The sequence below is a fragment of the Anguilla rostrata genome, chromosome 2, assembly GCF_018555375.3.
Source record: "Anguilla rostrata isolate EN2019 chromosome 2, ASM1855537v3, whole genome shotgun sequence".
Classification (NCBI taxonomy): Eukaryota; Metazoa; Chordata; class Actinopteri; order Anguilliformes; family Anguillidae; genus Anguilla; species Anguilla rostrata.
The window spans coordinates 974,094-989,062 of record NC_057934.1 but is presented as its reverse complement, the minus strand read 5'-3'; the positions used below and the strand labels follow the sequence as shown (position 1 = coordinate 989,062).

The 14,969-nt window shown below is 43.3% G+C and overlaps 1 protein-coding gene across 14 annotated transcripts in view; it reads right to left on the bottom strand.

Annotated features, from left to right (window-relative positions):
- The window catches only part of LOC135243072 (calcium-activated potassium channel subunit alpha-1a), a 166,514-nt gene that overhangs the window by 14,175 nt on the left and 137,370 nt on the right, over positions 1-14,969 (bottom strand). For 7 of the 14 annotated variants that reach the window (XM_064314577.1, XM_064314594.1, XM_064314689.1 and 4 more), the window contains 5 exons: positions 8,565-8,688; positions 7,987-8,211; positions 6,244-6,436; positions 3,016-3,129; positions 1,611-1,691 (listed from right to left, as the gene is read on the bottom strand). In XM_064314577.1, the coding sequence (XP_064170647.1) occupies positions 1,611-1,691; positions 3,016-3,129; positions 6,244-6,436; positions 7,987-8,211; positions 8,565-8,688 (737 nt within the window). The remainder of the gene's footprint in view (positions 1-1,610; positions 1,692-3,015; positions 3,130-6,243; positions 6,437-7,986; positions 8,212-8,564; positions 8,689-14,969) is intronic. The other 7 variants (XM_064314585.1, XM_064314645.1, XM_064314637.1 and 4 more) reach the window with 1 other exon arrangement.

Here is a 14,969-nt window from a genome sequence, read left to right as displayed (position 1 = left end):
GAGGAGTCCGAAAAACCAGCAAACACTCAGCAAGAACTCCTCCAGTGACAGCAGGAGGCGAACCTGCTCCAGGTCCTTCATCTGAGTCACAAAACTGCACAGCAAAATCAACAGGAAGTCCCAGCGTGGCTGGGAACGACGCCAGTAAAATGAGCAGAGGAGTCTGACGTTTGGAGGTTGAACAGGGATCCTTACCCGCACTCCCGTGCACGTTCTGTTTTAATGATGTATGGAATGTTATTATCAAGCACTGAAAGAGTGGAAGAGGTATGCTTACACTAAACGTGGAATTTTCGGGGAGTTTGTCAAAACATGACAACAACCGTTAATAATCTGGCTTTCGAATAAATTGTCATGAGTATTTTTTTCTTCTTTTCTGCCTGTTATCAATTGTTGGTCTAGGCAACACATGAGGAAAAACTGGCATATTTAGTTAGGATTTGGTTGCCAACCATAATCAGTTTGTGTTGCTGAAAGTTACATCCCACGTTCGTGTAAATCATGCTGGTGCACGGCCATGCATTACCACAGCTTGCAGCTGAAACTAAAGGAAGGAAATGAGCTCCACTTTTCACCAGCTGGGATATGCTACTGAATATCCGCTCGCTAAAGAGTGTTTATATTGCGAATACACTCTTTATAAAGTATATATCTTTACTGGCGTTTCAGGGTATATCCTTTTAAAAAACAGCATTCCATATTTTGAGGTTGTACCATACTTCGCAAGGACATATAGCACACACATTAAATAATTCTATTAAATTATATAAAATTATATTGAATAATTACATTAATTAATGGTGAGGGCGTTTATTGAGAACTGAAGCTCTTTTGTCAGTCAGCATAATGCACTGCATGCAGATTCGAGCTGCTTTATTACAAAGGGGTATTAAGCCCAGATGATTGACTCAAGAAAAGAATGAATGTATTTCTTTTATTTCACCCCATACTTATTTCAAATAAAAAGAACAAATTAACATTCTAGACTGTTTCGTGAGCCCGTGGCACGGTCTACCTCAATGTTGTTTCCAGCAACTTCTGGCACCAATGGACATTATTCTCCAATAAAACACCAAAATCCTATTTCATTTTGAAAAGCACGTCAAAAAATAAAGCTTTCTTTGTGTGCTATGGCTTCAATAGAGCATCTACGCTTCGCAAGGAATCTCGGAAAACAATAAAAATAAACAGCTTAAAGGAAGGTTTTGATCTGGAGTTTTTGTTTTTGAAATTTTATTTCTTCCGAGACTTCCTGCGAGCAGCCAGGACGAGGCGTCTGTCATACTGACACGGGGGGTTGATGAAAAGGGCCAGAGGAGGAACTGAGAGGAGGTGCTATGGAAACAGCCACGAGGACAGACTGACGTGATCAAAGGCCTAGCGATGCTCAAAAAATAAAAAAATTTATAAATAATAAAAAAATCATTAAAAAAAAAAAAAAGGCCAAAACAAGACAGTCAATTTCAACCAGAACGGAGAATAAAATGTGTTCAAAGTGATGTCATGGGTTCGGGTCTCTACTGCAGCCAGATGCCAGATAAATCAAGAGAAGCCGATGAAGGAGAGAGAGAATAAGACACTGCAGAACAAGGCCGCGGAGGCAGGCTTACCCAGTTCGGTTATCATTTGAATGTTGGTTCCAACGTTTTTGTCCTGACTGAATGAAACCACAGGCTGTTTGCCGGGTTTGGCTAACGATGCGGTGTTGGCACAGGGAAGGGAGGCAGGGGGAATAGTTATTGATACAGGTGAATAAAAGTTAACCATGCCGAAGACTGTAGAGTTGATTGGAGAACTACAGTATTAGAACAAAAAACCCCACCAGAATTCATGTAGGGACTGCAAGCCTTTGAGTATGACTAAAAGCTACATAAAAAGAAAACTTAAGTCCTGCTTTCCTACACAATCAAAGTTGCTACTTCCAGCTCTTTTATTGGAAAAATACAAAGATTTTATCCGTTTAAGAAAGTTAATTCTTAGAAAGAAGCCTTTCCTTTTCTCTCTCAGTTGTCTCCAACTTGACGTTTATACACCACTCACACTGAAAGGGTTCACCCAGTACAACTGATGAGCAGCTTCTGTTGAACTTCCAGAACACGCAAGGCTGTTAGCGTTCCCAGATTCTCTACAGCATTTATTGTCCGTATGCATTTTCCATTTTTTCTTTTCCTACAATGCTTTGGGAATTCAGTTTCTTCGGCGCTTGGAGCTCTGGCACAATTCAAAGAACATGCGAATGTTAAAAACAGAGGCTAAATTCACAGTTGAACTTGTGAATCGGGCACCGCTGTCCCTCCCGTGGTTTGATAGCATAGCCCCCCCCCCCCAGAGGGGGAGGACAGATGAGACCCTGCTCTCCCTGTTCTCAGAGTCCCTCTCTGTATGATGTGCTGTAACTGGGTCAGGGGAGAGCTACAGAGACCAGTCTCCAGCGCTTTTCATGCCCGCTGAGACCTGAAACTTTCATGAGTCCCCCTGCCCAGGGATTACCGTCACACGCATTGTTATTAATAAAGGGACCCGCTTTGCTACTCCATTTTATTTATTTTTTTGTTAAGGCAGCTTTTTTGCTCCTCTTTGCCCCTAAATGACATTTCTTCCTTTTTCGTATTTTGTATTTTTTTGTATCCATAACCAAAGCTTCACGCATGTGTAAACAGTTTCAAAATGTAGTCAGTTAGCACATACCACACATGACACATTTGGCCACTGTATTAAGCAACAAGCAGGTATTAATACAGATACAGACCAATAGATACACTTTGTTTTAAGACAAAAGGATTCAACCAACATTTCGTTCATAACTGCAGCTCAATGAAACTGTTTTTTTTTGTTTTCTGCACTAAGAGAGGTTGGCAGGGATCATCAAGCTGGGTTGAAAAAGTGTGGTTACACAGAAAACATAATGCATCAGACAAAAGTTTAAAAACAAACATTAAAGCCAACCTAAAGGAGGACCGAACCCCCGGCGTTTGAGGCTGAAATAAGTGTGAGGCGAGGCGGTCGTTAGCGTACCTAGCTCAGTTATTATGGGGATGTTCGCTCCAGTCGTAATGGAAGCCTGTCTCACCAGCCCGTGAACCGGACTGTTGTCCGGGGACGACCTGTCCATCCCAGGAGGAGTGAAGCCTTTGTTAAAAAATTTTAAAAAGAAGGAAAGAAAGTCATGCTTAGATGCCTGCACATCAACAATATGATAGTTTTGCTGGATTTCAAATTAAATATGGATTTCAAATAGTCCACAAATTATTACACTTCTAGGGGCAAAAGGTCAAACAGGTTTAAATAAATAACATTTACCTGAAACGGCCTAATGCTGTAATTAAGGAGAAAAACTGAAAACAGTCATTTTCCCTAACTAATCCCATTACAGATCCATCAGACGCTCGACATGGATGTCAAAAAGTCTTTAAACCCCAGAGCTCAAAGGCACAATGGAAATCAATTGTTACCACAAACTGTACAGCTTTTCAGTACAGACAAAGAGATCACAATAGGCCCTGTAAACCATCAAAAAATAAAAACTGCTGTAATTCTCTATTGACCTTTAAACGTAAGGCTATGTTCGACAGCTTTGTGTTGGTGAAAGTCTTGAAAGACGCCGAAGTCGATAAGACTTGAAAGACCGCAACGCTGCTGCTGAATTTGCAAACAGGGCCCAGCAGCCCGTTCGTTTTCTGCGCCTGTGTCCATTCACAACAAGATGAACACATAGTCTCATGGCTGGCAACACGACGAACAGCCATTGCGCACCACTGAACACCCGTAGTGTGCATTTAATTAACGGAAATATGTACATTTTCAGGTGGCCAGTTTGAGGTAGAGAATGGGCAGAAAGGTAGAAATTATTCAGATACTTGCCTAAATATTGCAATAGGGACGTGCATTCTGCTTTTAGGGCCAGCAGAAGCTTATTTAGCATTTATAGCCTTCCATCAACCGCCCCGTATAAATTTTACATGCTGGTCATTTTGTTCCCATAAAAGTGGTAAAGTGCAACCGCGCAAACCTTTTATCGGAAAAAGTGCCACTCGGACGCACGGCACGCTCTGCGAGGGACACGAGCGTGAACACACACCAGCGACGCGGGGACCCACACACACAGCCTGACATTTTTGCATTCCTCCAAGCTGACAAGTAAACACCTTAAATCAGTAATGCTGCGGTACTGTAAATGCATAATACATAGCCTCTGTTTTGACATCCGTCATTTAATGCTGACTTGGGGAAAACGCAAGCTTGTAGTTTTACGGTGACAAGCGCGTGGTGGGGAATGGATTCAGGTCACAAAGTTTTGAAAAGGCTGTAAAGAGTCGTTTTCTGTCAGGACATTTGGCAGCATGGCTGGCCTAGGACTAACTAGCACTATCTAGCGCTAACTAGCGCTAACTATTTCAGCACTTCTTCTGAAGGCAGAACTGGAAAAACATGAACTTGAAGAAGAAGCACTCCAGATAGGTCTGGGTACTGAGGGTTATTTAAAAATGCTCGGTCTGGTAAAGGGGGCTCGGGCTGCCCAAGGCTCTCTTGCCAGAGCAACAAAAAAAACTACAGAGCTTTTGTCCAGTAACCTCAAGCGTTTATCAAGCGATTGATTTACAGAGATATTCCTGCGCTCCAAACGCAGGCACCGTGGAAACGCTCCCCCCCCAGGCCATTCTGAGGCCCACACTTCCCCAACCCCAGCGAAGCTGCCCCCAGTGACCAGGCTGTGCATCGGATTCATCCGCACTTGTTGCTCCGGATCTCGCCCTGTTACTGGAGCTCCTGGGATTTAAGCATCGATTGAACACCTTTGTTGAGACACGGTGATCAATCGCCTACGATCAGATTCATCACATAGCAAGTGCATCTCTCAGAGGGTAACATTTACTTAAGATGGCCGTAAAGATTCTTATTTGAAAGGAGGAAAGGCATATAGACTGCCCCTGAGGTGAGAACAGTTAAAATGCTTCCTTCTATATTAAAACAAATCAAATTATAATTTAAATTGCAATAGGTTACATAATAATAGTTACATAGTTAGATAATAGCAATCATCTTCAGTCAGTTTTAAAATGGGAAAAACATAACTGTAAAAAAGCATTACACTTTAAAAACAAAACAGAAAAACATTGTAAGAAAATGACTATGAGGCTTTCCATTGAACACTTTTGATTAATTTTTTTCAAACGAGTATCAGAGCCTTAAAGGCATTAGGGGAGAAAGCTACAGGAAGGGTAATTTTCTTAATGAATGGCGCAGGAAAACGGGGTGCTAACGGATTACAGCGTTGGGCTAATGATGATACACCCTGACGGGCGCAAGAGGCTGCGTGTTTATCTGAGTTTATAAACAATCTGTTCAGCTCAATTTGTCTGGAACAAGGCTGTGGCTGCAGATGCTAATGGCTCAGAGTAGCATAGATCATAACGACTGTTATTTCAGGGTCGTATTTCAGTTACAGAGGAAGCTGAGCACGCGGCAGCGCTATACGCTAAAGACCGCCGTATAACAGTGTAGCATGGCGACAGCATAGCGTAGCATGGCAACAGCGTAGCATGGCAACAGCATAGCATGGCAACAGTGTTGCACAGCGACACCGTAGCATGGCTACACCATAGCGTAGCATGGCGACACTGTAGCATGGCAATAGTATTGCACAGTGACAGCGTAGCATGGTGACAGCGTAGCATAGTGACAGTGTAGCATGGTGACAGCGTAGCATAGTGACAGCGTAGCATGGCGACAGTGTAGCATGGTGACAGCGGAGCATAGTGACAGCGTAGCATAGTGACAGCGTAGCATGGCGACAGTGTAGCATGGTGACAGCGGAGCATAGTGACAGCGTAGCATAGTGACAGTGTAGCATGGGGACAGCGTAGCGTGGCGACAGCGTAGCATGGTGACAGCGTAGCACGGCGACAGTGTGTGTTCAGCTCCCATTGTCTATGCGCAAAGCCAGGCTGGGAGATCTAAGAGGCGTTGCATGTAAATGGATCACTTTCCCACCCTCCCCTTCAATTTGGGTTAAACCAGCTGCCAGCTGCAGTTATGCTTTATGATAATATTTATTCATAATGACGGCACAGAGGGGAAAAAAACAGGGAAGGCTGGCTGTCTGTAAAAAACCTGAGGAGTAATCAGCAGCTTTAACTGTCAAGCTGATGCGAGGTATTTTAAATCACCCAATGAGGGATATTCTTCTTGCCAGGTCCTGTCCCCTGTAGGCAGTGCAGTGAAGTATGATAGGCCAGTTCTTACCTTGGGAATTAGCCTGCAAGACCCCGATGCTGTCATCAAACTGCATAGACTTGATGTTGAGTGATGCCAGGATGCATTCCTTGTCCTGCAGTGAGGCATCGTCGATATTGTTCTGATTGGCTGACAGGATAACGCACATGTCGCAGAGGTTGATGTTGACAGCCCTCAAATCAGCCCGGCTTAATGGCGTACCCTTCAGCACAAAAAAAAGAAAAAAAGGAAAACAAATTAAATATTGAGAACAGAGCTTTGGGAAATTAGTTAACGAGTATTCCTTTTTTTTTCATGGTGTGACATTCAGCAGATCTCAGTCCGCGCAGGGAAACGGGAGACGGGCACTAATCTAAAGGGTAGACGGTGCTGACGGCAGCGTTTCGGGTTTGTTTTTAATATTCAGCCGCGCTCGTCCTAACGGGGGGGGAGAGCAGGCACACTGCCAGCACTTCACATCTCGCCGTGCACACGCCAAGCCATTTATTTACATTACACAAGCTTCACTTCAGTGACACAAACCATCCCCGGCACAGATTAAAATCCAAAAAAGGAGTGTGTTTGTGAAGATTTAGTTTCAAGCTTTAGATTTACTGCCTATTTTTTTTATTTTTTTTTTAATGAATGTGCATCCAATAGAGATGAACAAAAACAATTCTTTTAAGAATATCTGCTTCTCTCCCCCACATATGCACATTTGAGGCTGAGCTTTGACTAGCAGAGCCAGTTAGCCTGACGGGCTGTTCCATCAGATTGTAAAAATAATATATTCAGAGTTAGACAGCTACATGACTGTGACTCAGAAATAGACAGATATCAGTAACATCTCCATCAGTTTCATTTAAGACCAAACACACACATGCAGGCAAATATGTCGGATAAAACCGTTTACATTTTCCCCCAGCTATGCAAAATGCTCGTGGATAATGGGCTGTTGATATATTTAATAGATATTTAAACACAAGCAGCCACGCACTTGGCAAACATGATTGAAAATCTATAGATGTGGATTTGGCTGCTTCCATAAACAGACTGGAATTCATTTATATTGCTATGAAATATCGCAGAAAAGGGGGAGACAAAATGATTCTGCCAATCAATTACATGGAAGGCACACACATATATACACACACACACACATATATATACACACCTCACACACACACGACACACATTTAACACCAACACACACACAAAATTTAAACACACACACACCACCACACACAATCACCACACACATTATATTTCAGATCTGTCACAGCTGGGCTACTGACACAGTTTCATATATGTGTAAAGTGGAATGTTTAACAGACAGGCCAGGCATTAGTTACTGTAGTTCACAATTTCATTCATTTTTATTTTATTCTGTATGTTTGGAATCTGAAAAGTTCTGTAAATGAAAGAAGACATCTCCAGGGAACAGACTTTACAGCTGGGAGTAAAGTTAAGGCATTTTAAGATAAATATTCCAAACTGCCAAACAAGGCCTGTTTTCAAAACAAAATGATCAAATCTACATTTAACAGCCTGCATAACAGACAACTCACCATGATAACAGATTACATAATACAGACAAACTTCCCTTAATAAACCTTTTTCTGAGGTTCTAGCACTGTAGCACTTGAATTTGCATTAAATCATACTAGTATGACCATACATCAGCATCTATGTTCCCTACCATATGACCTCTGATCTCAGGTTGGTTTCAGAATGAAAAGGCGCAGGTCAGGTGACCCCGTGGCAGGTACTCACAGGTAAGATGGACACCTTGGGGAAGTTGTGGAGCGTTTCCCACTCCCTCTTCAGGTACTCCAGGGAGCCCACGAACACGATGGGCTTCAGCTCGTGGTAGTGGAAGTTGCTCGCCCTCAAGGGCATCACCAGGTTCCGCAGGCCCACCAGCGCCGCCTTCACGTCCCCGAATATGCAGACCACCACGTGGCCGCTCAGAACCGTCATGGCCGCCTCGCTCCTCGTCTGGAGGAGGGAAGGAGGGAAAAAAAAGAAAACAGTGAAACGGGACGAAATGATAAGGAGGGACTTTGCTAATTAAAGTAATTTCATTTTAGAAATGAATTTACTTTCATTATTTTGTGTGAACTGGATAAGATAAAATACATGCACACAAAACTAACGAAACTAACAGCGACCGTGGTTTAAGGCTCCTGATAAACAATGGAATAAGCACGGCGGATTGTAGAAACAGGGCAGGAGATGAGCTTAGATGTCACATCGCCACATGTCAGCATTTGCCATACTGTGCTGTGTGTCTCTCCGTGGCAGTGTGTGAAGATTGGCACAATTCCCATGACCCCTGACCCCGTACCCACCAGGATAACCTTCTCGATGTCTTTGGAGGGACACCAGTGGAACATCCCTGTGGAGTCGTACTTCTTCACGTTCACGTCCATGTTTTCGATTTGCTCGTTTCCTGGAATGAGCAAGGGGTCGTGCCTGTTCAGACAAAAAAAAGAAAAATCTGTATTGTAGTGTCAAATATATTGAAATATTTCTTTTGTTTTCATTTTTCATATTCATTTGATAGTTCAATATCTCCAAGACTTATCCAGTAAAATCACAGCAAAGAACAACTTTACTACAACAAAACACTTAAAATACTGCCTTTGTAAATACTGTAATCACTGACTTTTAAACAAAAAGACCAAATACTTTAAAACAAGCTGCAATATTTACACATATTATTGTTGAAATGATATTAAAAATTTGTGAGATGTAAACAAATCGCTTCAGTTACTGAAGAAATGAAATAAAATGGCTCCTTCTGTTTTTTTCCCTCCTGTCACTATCCATCTCTCAAACTGCCACAAACACGGAGTCATCAGAACGCTGACATCAGCATCAGCAGCGAAGCGGACGGGACGGGACGGAAAGCACCCCGCACCACGGCGGCTGACCGGCACGAGAACAGAGGGCCAATCACGCGCCTTCACCGCGTACAGCTCCTGACGCCACGCTCTCCGCCATAAAGGCTCTAACAGGCCGCACTGTAAATATTTCAGCGATTTGCCCAATCGCATTTTGCTCTCCAAACTGAGGGCCATTAAAGTTTCAGTGCTGCGTCAGGACCAAACAGGCTCGTTTATGTCAGAGGCAGGAGCAGCCCGGTCTGGTTCTGAGGCACAGACCAAACAGGCTCATTTATGTCAGAGGCAGGAGCAGCCCGGTCTGGTTCTGAGGCACAGACCAAACAGGCTCATTTATGTCAGAGGCAGGAGCAGCCCGGTCTGGTTCTGAGGCACAGACCAAACAGGCTCATTTATGTCAGAGGCAGGAGCAGCCCGGTCTGGTTCTGACCATAAAGAAGGCCCCACCAGCGAGGGTGATGGCGGCTTCACCAGGTACACCTTTATGCCCAGGGTTCTGTTATTTAAAGCCTTTTAACAGCACACATACAGCAATACAAAACGCCAATTCTCTGTAACTAAATCCAAAAACAAATACAATACAATGATCCCACAGGACATTTTTGACTGTTCATTAAAGAACAACTAATTGTATGCCTCATGTTAACATGTAAACAATGATCCAGAAGCAATGGGTGGGGGGGGGGGGGGAGCAGAACAATCTATCATACATACATTATTGAACATTACTGCATTATTACCACAGGCATGGTTTATTCAGTTTACATTTTCCACTTTGTCTGAAAGATACAGAAGATTGTAGGTGTGAAACCTTAAGACAAAGCCTTTCTAATTTATGCAAATAAGCACTTTATTTCTTTCTCTAATTCACAGTCCCATTCTTTTGTTATTCTCATTCTATATCTTTATTCTTTGTCTTTACTTTTATTAAGTTCCCCTTTTAATTTAAATGCAAATCATCACAATTGATATGCTGTACATTTCCACATGGATACCAACATGCTTCCCATACAGCTGAACGTCACACAGCTGGGTTTCTACTGAAACCGTGTTGGTTAAGTACCGAGACATTTAGCCTATAACCTCAGGGCTACCAGGCTAGGTCTTTAAGCAGGACACAACCCTTCAATAAACCATAACAATGCACTATTTTTATTTTAGGTTGTGGTTAAATACTATTCATGTTGAGGACAGTTAAATGCATAGCATACACAGTGTTAATATGATGTCTTATGCCAAAAGGAAATCTTCATTTAACTGAACATTGCAAAATATGTGCACTATTTGTATCATGGAGTTATCTTCACATAATATCACATTCATTGTATTTGGCATAGAGTAGATATTAAAAAGTATCTAAACAAATGTTCTGTATTCCCTTTCCATAATCAATACGATTATCTGAACTGTAGAAAGCAGACCCAGAAACAAAATGCGTTTCTTATCTTCCCCTGTCCATCAATAATGAATCTCTTTGACCCACACAGGCGCTCTCAGAATTATACCTAAAGAAGCAGTTTAAGTATGTATGATGGTGTCAGGGAAAGCTGCATCACCTCAGGCTCGGAGAAGAGCAGGTCAAAATGGCTGCCTTTAAGGTAATATAGCCTAAGGCTAGACTGTGAAGCCCGCTTTCAGTAAAGTGGCTTCAGGGAGATGTCTCTCTCCTTTAGCATGCCCCGTACTCCACCCCCCCCCCCCCCCGGGCCCCCCACCTCCCCCCAACCCCACCCCACACAGAAACAAAAGCGTCAGCGCTAATGACCTGGATATCAACGAGAAGCACAACAAAGCCAGGCTTTTAATGGGCTGTGTGGAAGGCCAGCGCCTGTTTTAACTCTGATTAAGTCTTTTAATGACCCTGGCTCCGATGCACTGTTTTTTCCAGAGGTGACGGATGTTGTCACCTGAGCCAAAAGCAGACAAACTGGGGCCTCCTCCTCAGTCTATCAGGGGTTCTTACAGTGTGTGGAATATGTATGCACACCCTTTACAATCCATAACGGTTAACAGGAAGTGCTTTGGCTGCTTCCTGAAGTGGAACAACAGCGTTTTGCGTCTGCTGCTAAGTGCGTTATTCTGCACACATCCATGAGGGCCGCGTGACTGTGCTATATGTCTGGATACTGGGTTATGTGGATGTATTTATTTATCCAGTTCTGCTGGATAACTATTCCTGAGTCTATGTTGATCTCCAGTGTATAATGCTACACAAACTTGAAGAAAATCCACACCGATTAATATATCCCTGATATGTTGTATATACTGTACTCTGTACAATGGTGTCTTTTACCAATTGGTTCAGCAAAGTCCTTACTACTGTATGTATTATATACAACATAACGTATCATGTGAATTAACTTTAAAGAAGCATGTTTTTTACCATTTTGTGTAATATTTATCAGTAGTGGACAAATGCACGAAAGAACTACAGAATTTGAGAAAAGACTCATTTAATTTGATTACTACTGCTCTGCTACCTGACAAATACAAAATAATGATACACACACACACACACACACACACATGCGCACGCACACACACTCCTTTTAAATGACCAAATATCAAGTTTTTTTTTTGTTTCGTTTCTTTTAAACCGCGTCAAAAAAAAAATCAGCAGGCGCAGGTGCTAATAACAGCTCGAGCATTTAGTGCTTTTACACCCCGGCTGAATATTTCATTATGAGCTCCGTGTTTCAGCACTCACTCCCAGGACCTCTGTCACTTCCATATCCCGTCAGCGCGGAGACGGGCGCTGGGCGCTCCTGCCAGCGCAGCTATCTTTCACAGACTGTCAGCCGTGACGGGCTGTCACCCGCCGCCGCCGCGGATCGCACGCGCTCCGGGGAAGCGGACGTGACACGCGTGTGCCGCGGCGGCGGCGCGGGGATCTGAGCTAATGCGCTGCGACGTCCCGCAATTAGACGCGTCCCAGGGCCCGACGCAGGGGCCCGGGGAACAGAGTTAATTTCAGGAGAAGAGTTCCTCTTTGTGCGCGGGAACGAGACGGGACCCGCTGCTCTGGCGGGGCGGGGGCGGGGGGAATCGCTTTATTTATGTAGCGGCTTGTTTTATTGGGCTGTTTATTCACCTCACCCCCGCCCCCACTCCCCCTCCACACATGTACTGCGCACACACACACACACACACACCCACACACACACACACACACACACACACACACACAGCCAGTCTTCCTAGTTGTGCAGTCTTTTGTTTTCAGGTCCCACACTATTTGTGTTTACACAACCAACACCACCAGACTCCAAAATGACTGAAGAAACCTAATTTATCTAAATATTTATCTAAAACATTACATGAATATATCACCTTTGTATTAGTATTCATGCATCAGAATTGCTAAATAAAATCACTATTATTTATTTATTTGCTATTTTGTGTGTACGTAGCACATGCATTTTACAGAATACACACACGCTTTCTGATTCATGTTTACAGTGAATACGTGTGAAGCTTCTGTGGCTGCTCTACGCACAAATTCACACAGCAGGGCTCAGAGAAGCAGCTGAATTCTGGGTAAAAAATTCCCCTCAAAGCTGCTCTGGCTTTCGGTTGATTTTTCAAAAGACGTTTAGCTCTTCCCGCGCGCGGCTCGGCAGACGGGCCAGCCTGGGACGGGCCCGCTCCCTCAATCCCTCTTCGGCAGGCAATGAAAGCGGGCTTCGCTTTGAAAATTTCCCCCATCATGCAAACTGACAAAGGCATGCTTTTCAAAAACCCACAGCCAATCTGTTGATCATTACTTATTTACAAAGGCCTTGAGGCTCCGCGGCCTGTGAAAACCTTACTTGATACGATATACACTGTTTTTCTCCTCCCCTGCTTGTAGAATAAAGTATCCCTAAGGCTACCTCAAACAATCACTTTCTATCGTGCATAAAATGCACCTTGTAACACTGAAGTATTTAATATATATGGTATAATATATCTACAGGAAATGTATTTGTGTAGAAGCAGGCAGGTCTATGTTTGGTAATTTGATGTTTAGCTGAGGGCTATGACTTGGAAAAAAGAAAAAAAAACATCCTACACCTCGTACAGAGGACCTGTCATCTCAGTACCCAAGAGCCCTCAGAATACAGAAGTGCCCTAAAGCAGTGAAACTCTGACACCGCTTTGAAGCACACCAAAACTGTAAATAACTCCCAAGAATTATTATAACTCAGAGATCAAAGACAAGATGCATTCATTACATGGCAAGTGGGGATGGTCCCCTTTGCACAAAACAGATTTTCTCCTTAAAGTTTAGGGATGACACTTAATATCTTTACAAACATTCAGATAGCTGGAAACACAGCACACACACGCACACACTCACACGAAAACATACGTACACATGCACACACACATACTCTCTCTCACAGTCACACATACACACACATATTTGGTTTGAGAAGATGGCTGTTTCCTTTGAGTTTTACCATGGGCGTTCTGCACAAAGCTCTCTGGTGTAATATATTTCAAGAGGCAAGAAACCTTTATATGGTTAATGGTTTGGAACCCCTGGAGGTTGGTAAAACAATATATCTTATGAAAGGGATTATTTCAAGTCCTTTATCACATCTGTGGAGCCTTAAATAATATATATGACTACACTGGTGTGAGGCTCGCCATGTCATTATTCCCCCAACGTACATAAAACACAGAAAACATAAAAACATGTCCGTTTAAGGAATGGTTTAATAATCAATTTACTTCAAAAACCCCCAAGAAGACTGGCCTAAAATCAAAAAAGACTAAAGCAAGACAATAACATGCTATGTTATCTACGTTATATGTATTTGAATGTTCCAGTTCAATTACAAAAATAGAAAAACTTTGTTGTATCATAACTGCCTGGGCAATATGATAAATCCAGACATTTTTTCAAACTAGTTTGTGTATCACTTTTTCTTAAAAACCACTACAGTAATCGGACAAATTAAAGATATCCAAACAATCCCTGGTTTCAGATTTAAAACAATCAGATACAGATACAGTATCATAAAATTTAACTGCCTCCTTTACATGTACTTAAATTCATTCAAAACAATATCTTAAATGAATTTCAGTTTGTGTTTACCACTGATCACTGTATTCATGCTATATAGTGGTTGGGATTTCAATAAACAACGTATTTATACACAGAGAAGTCATGGCGTAAACACACGGGTCTGTTTCCAGAGGAAGGGGCTCGGGAGTCGACGGCCCTACAGAACACGCTGCCTGCAGCCCCGTATTTTCCGAGCGCAACTTCTCAAATGCATTTTTTATATCCGTGCTTATTATACTTCACATCGCGGCCACATGTGTTGCATTTCCCTTCCTTTTATCAGTCAGAATCAATTAGCGGCAGCCTGATTCCGCGGGACAGGATAAGAGGAAGGTAATATCTGAGTGCGTTTTTGATTGGGGCGCTACGTCGCGCGCGGCGGTCCCAAGTACCGGGCGCGGCACTCTCTGGGACTCCCACAATAGAGGAATGACCCGGGGCGCTGTGGCTGCAGGAGCCGCTCTGATTGGCTGCCGCTGTCATTAGTGCCACTGCTGCTTAAGGAGGACACGCGGACGGGACCGGGGTGGCGGCCGAGGCTTTACAGCCAGAGTATTTTTCTCAAACAGCTTTTCATCGTCTTCCTCGTGACAGAAATATCTCAGCTCTATCATTAACCGCTGACAGGCTGACAGAATAAACGCTTCGGCCTTAAAGGGGCTCTCCCTTGTCTCTCTCTCCACCCATACCCGCCTCTACCCAAGACATACACACACACACACACACACACACACACACCCATACCCGCCTCTACCCAAGACATACACACATACACACACACACATACACACACACAC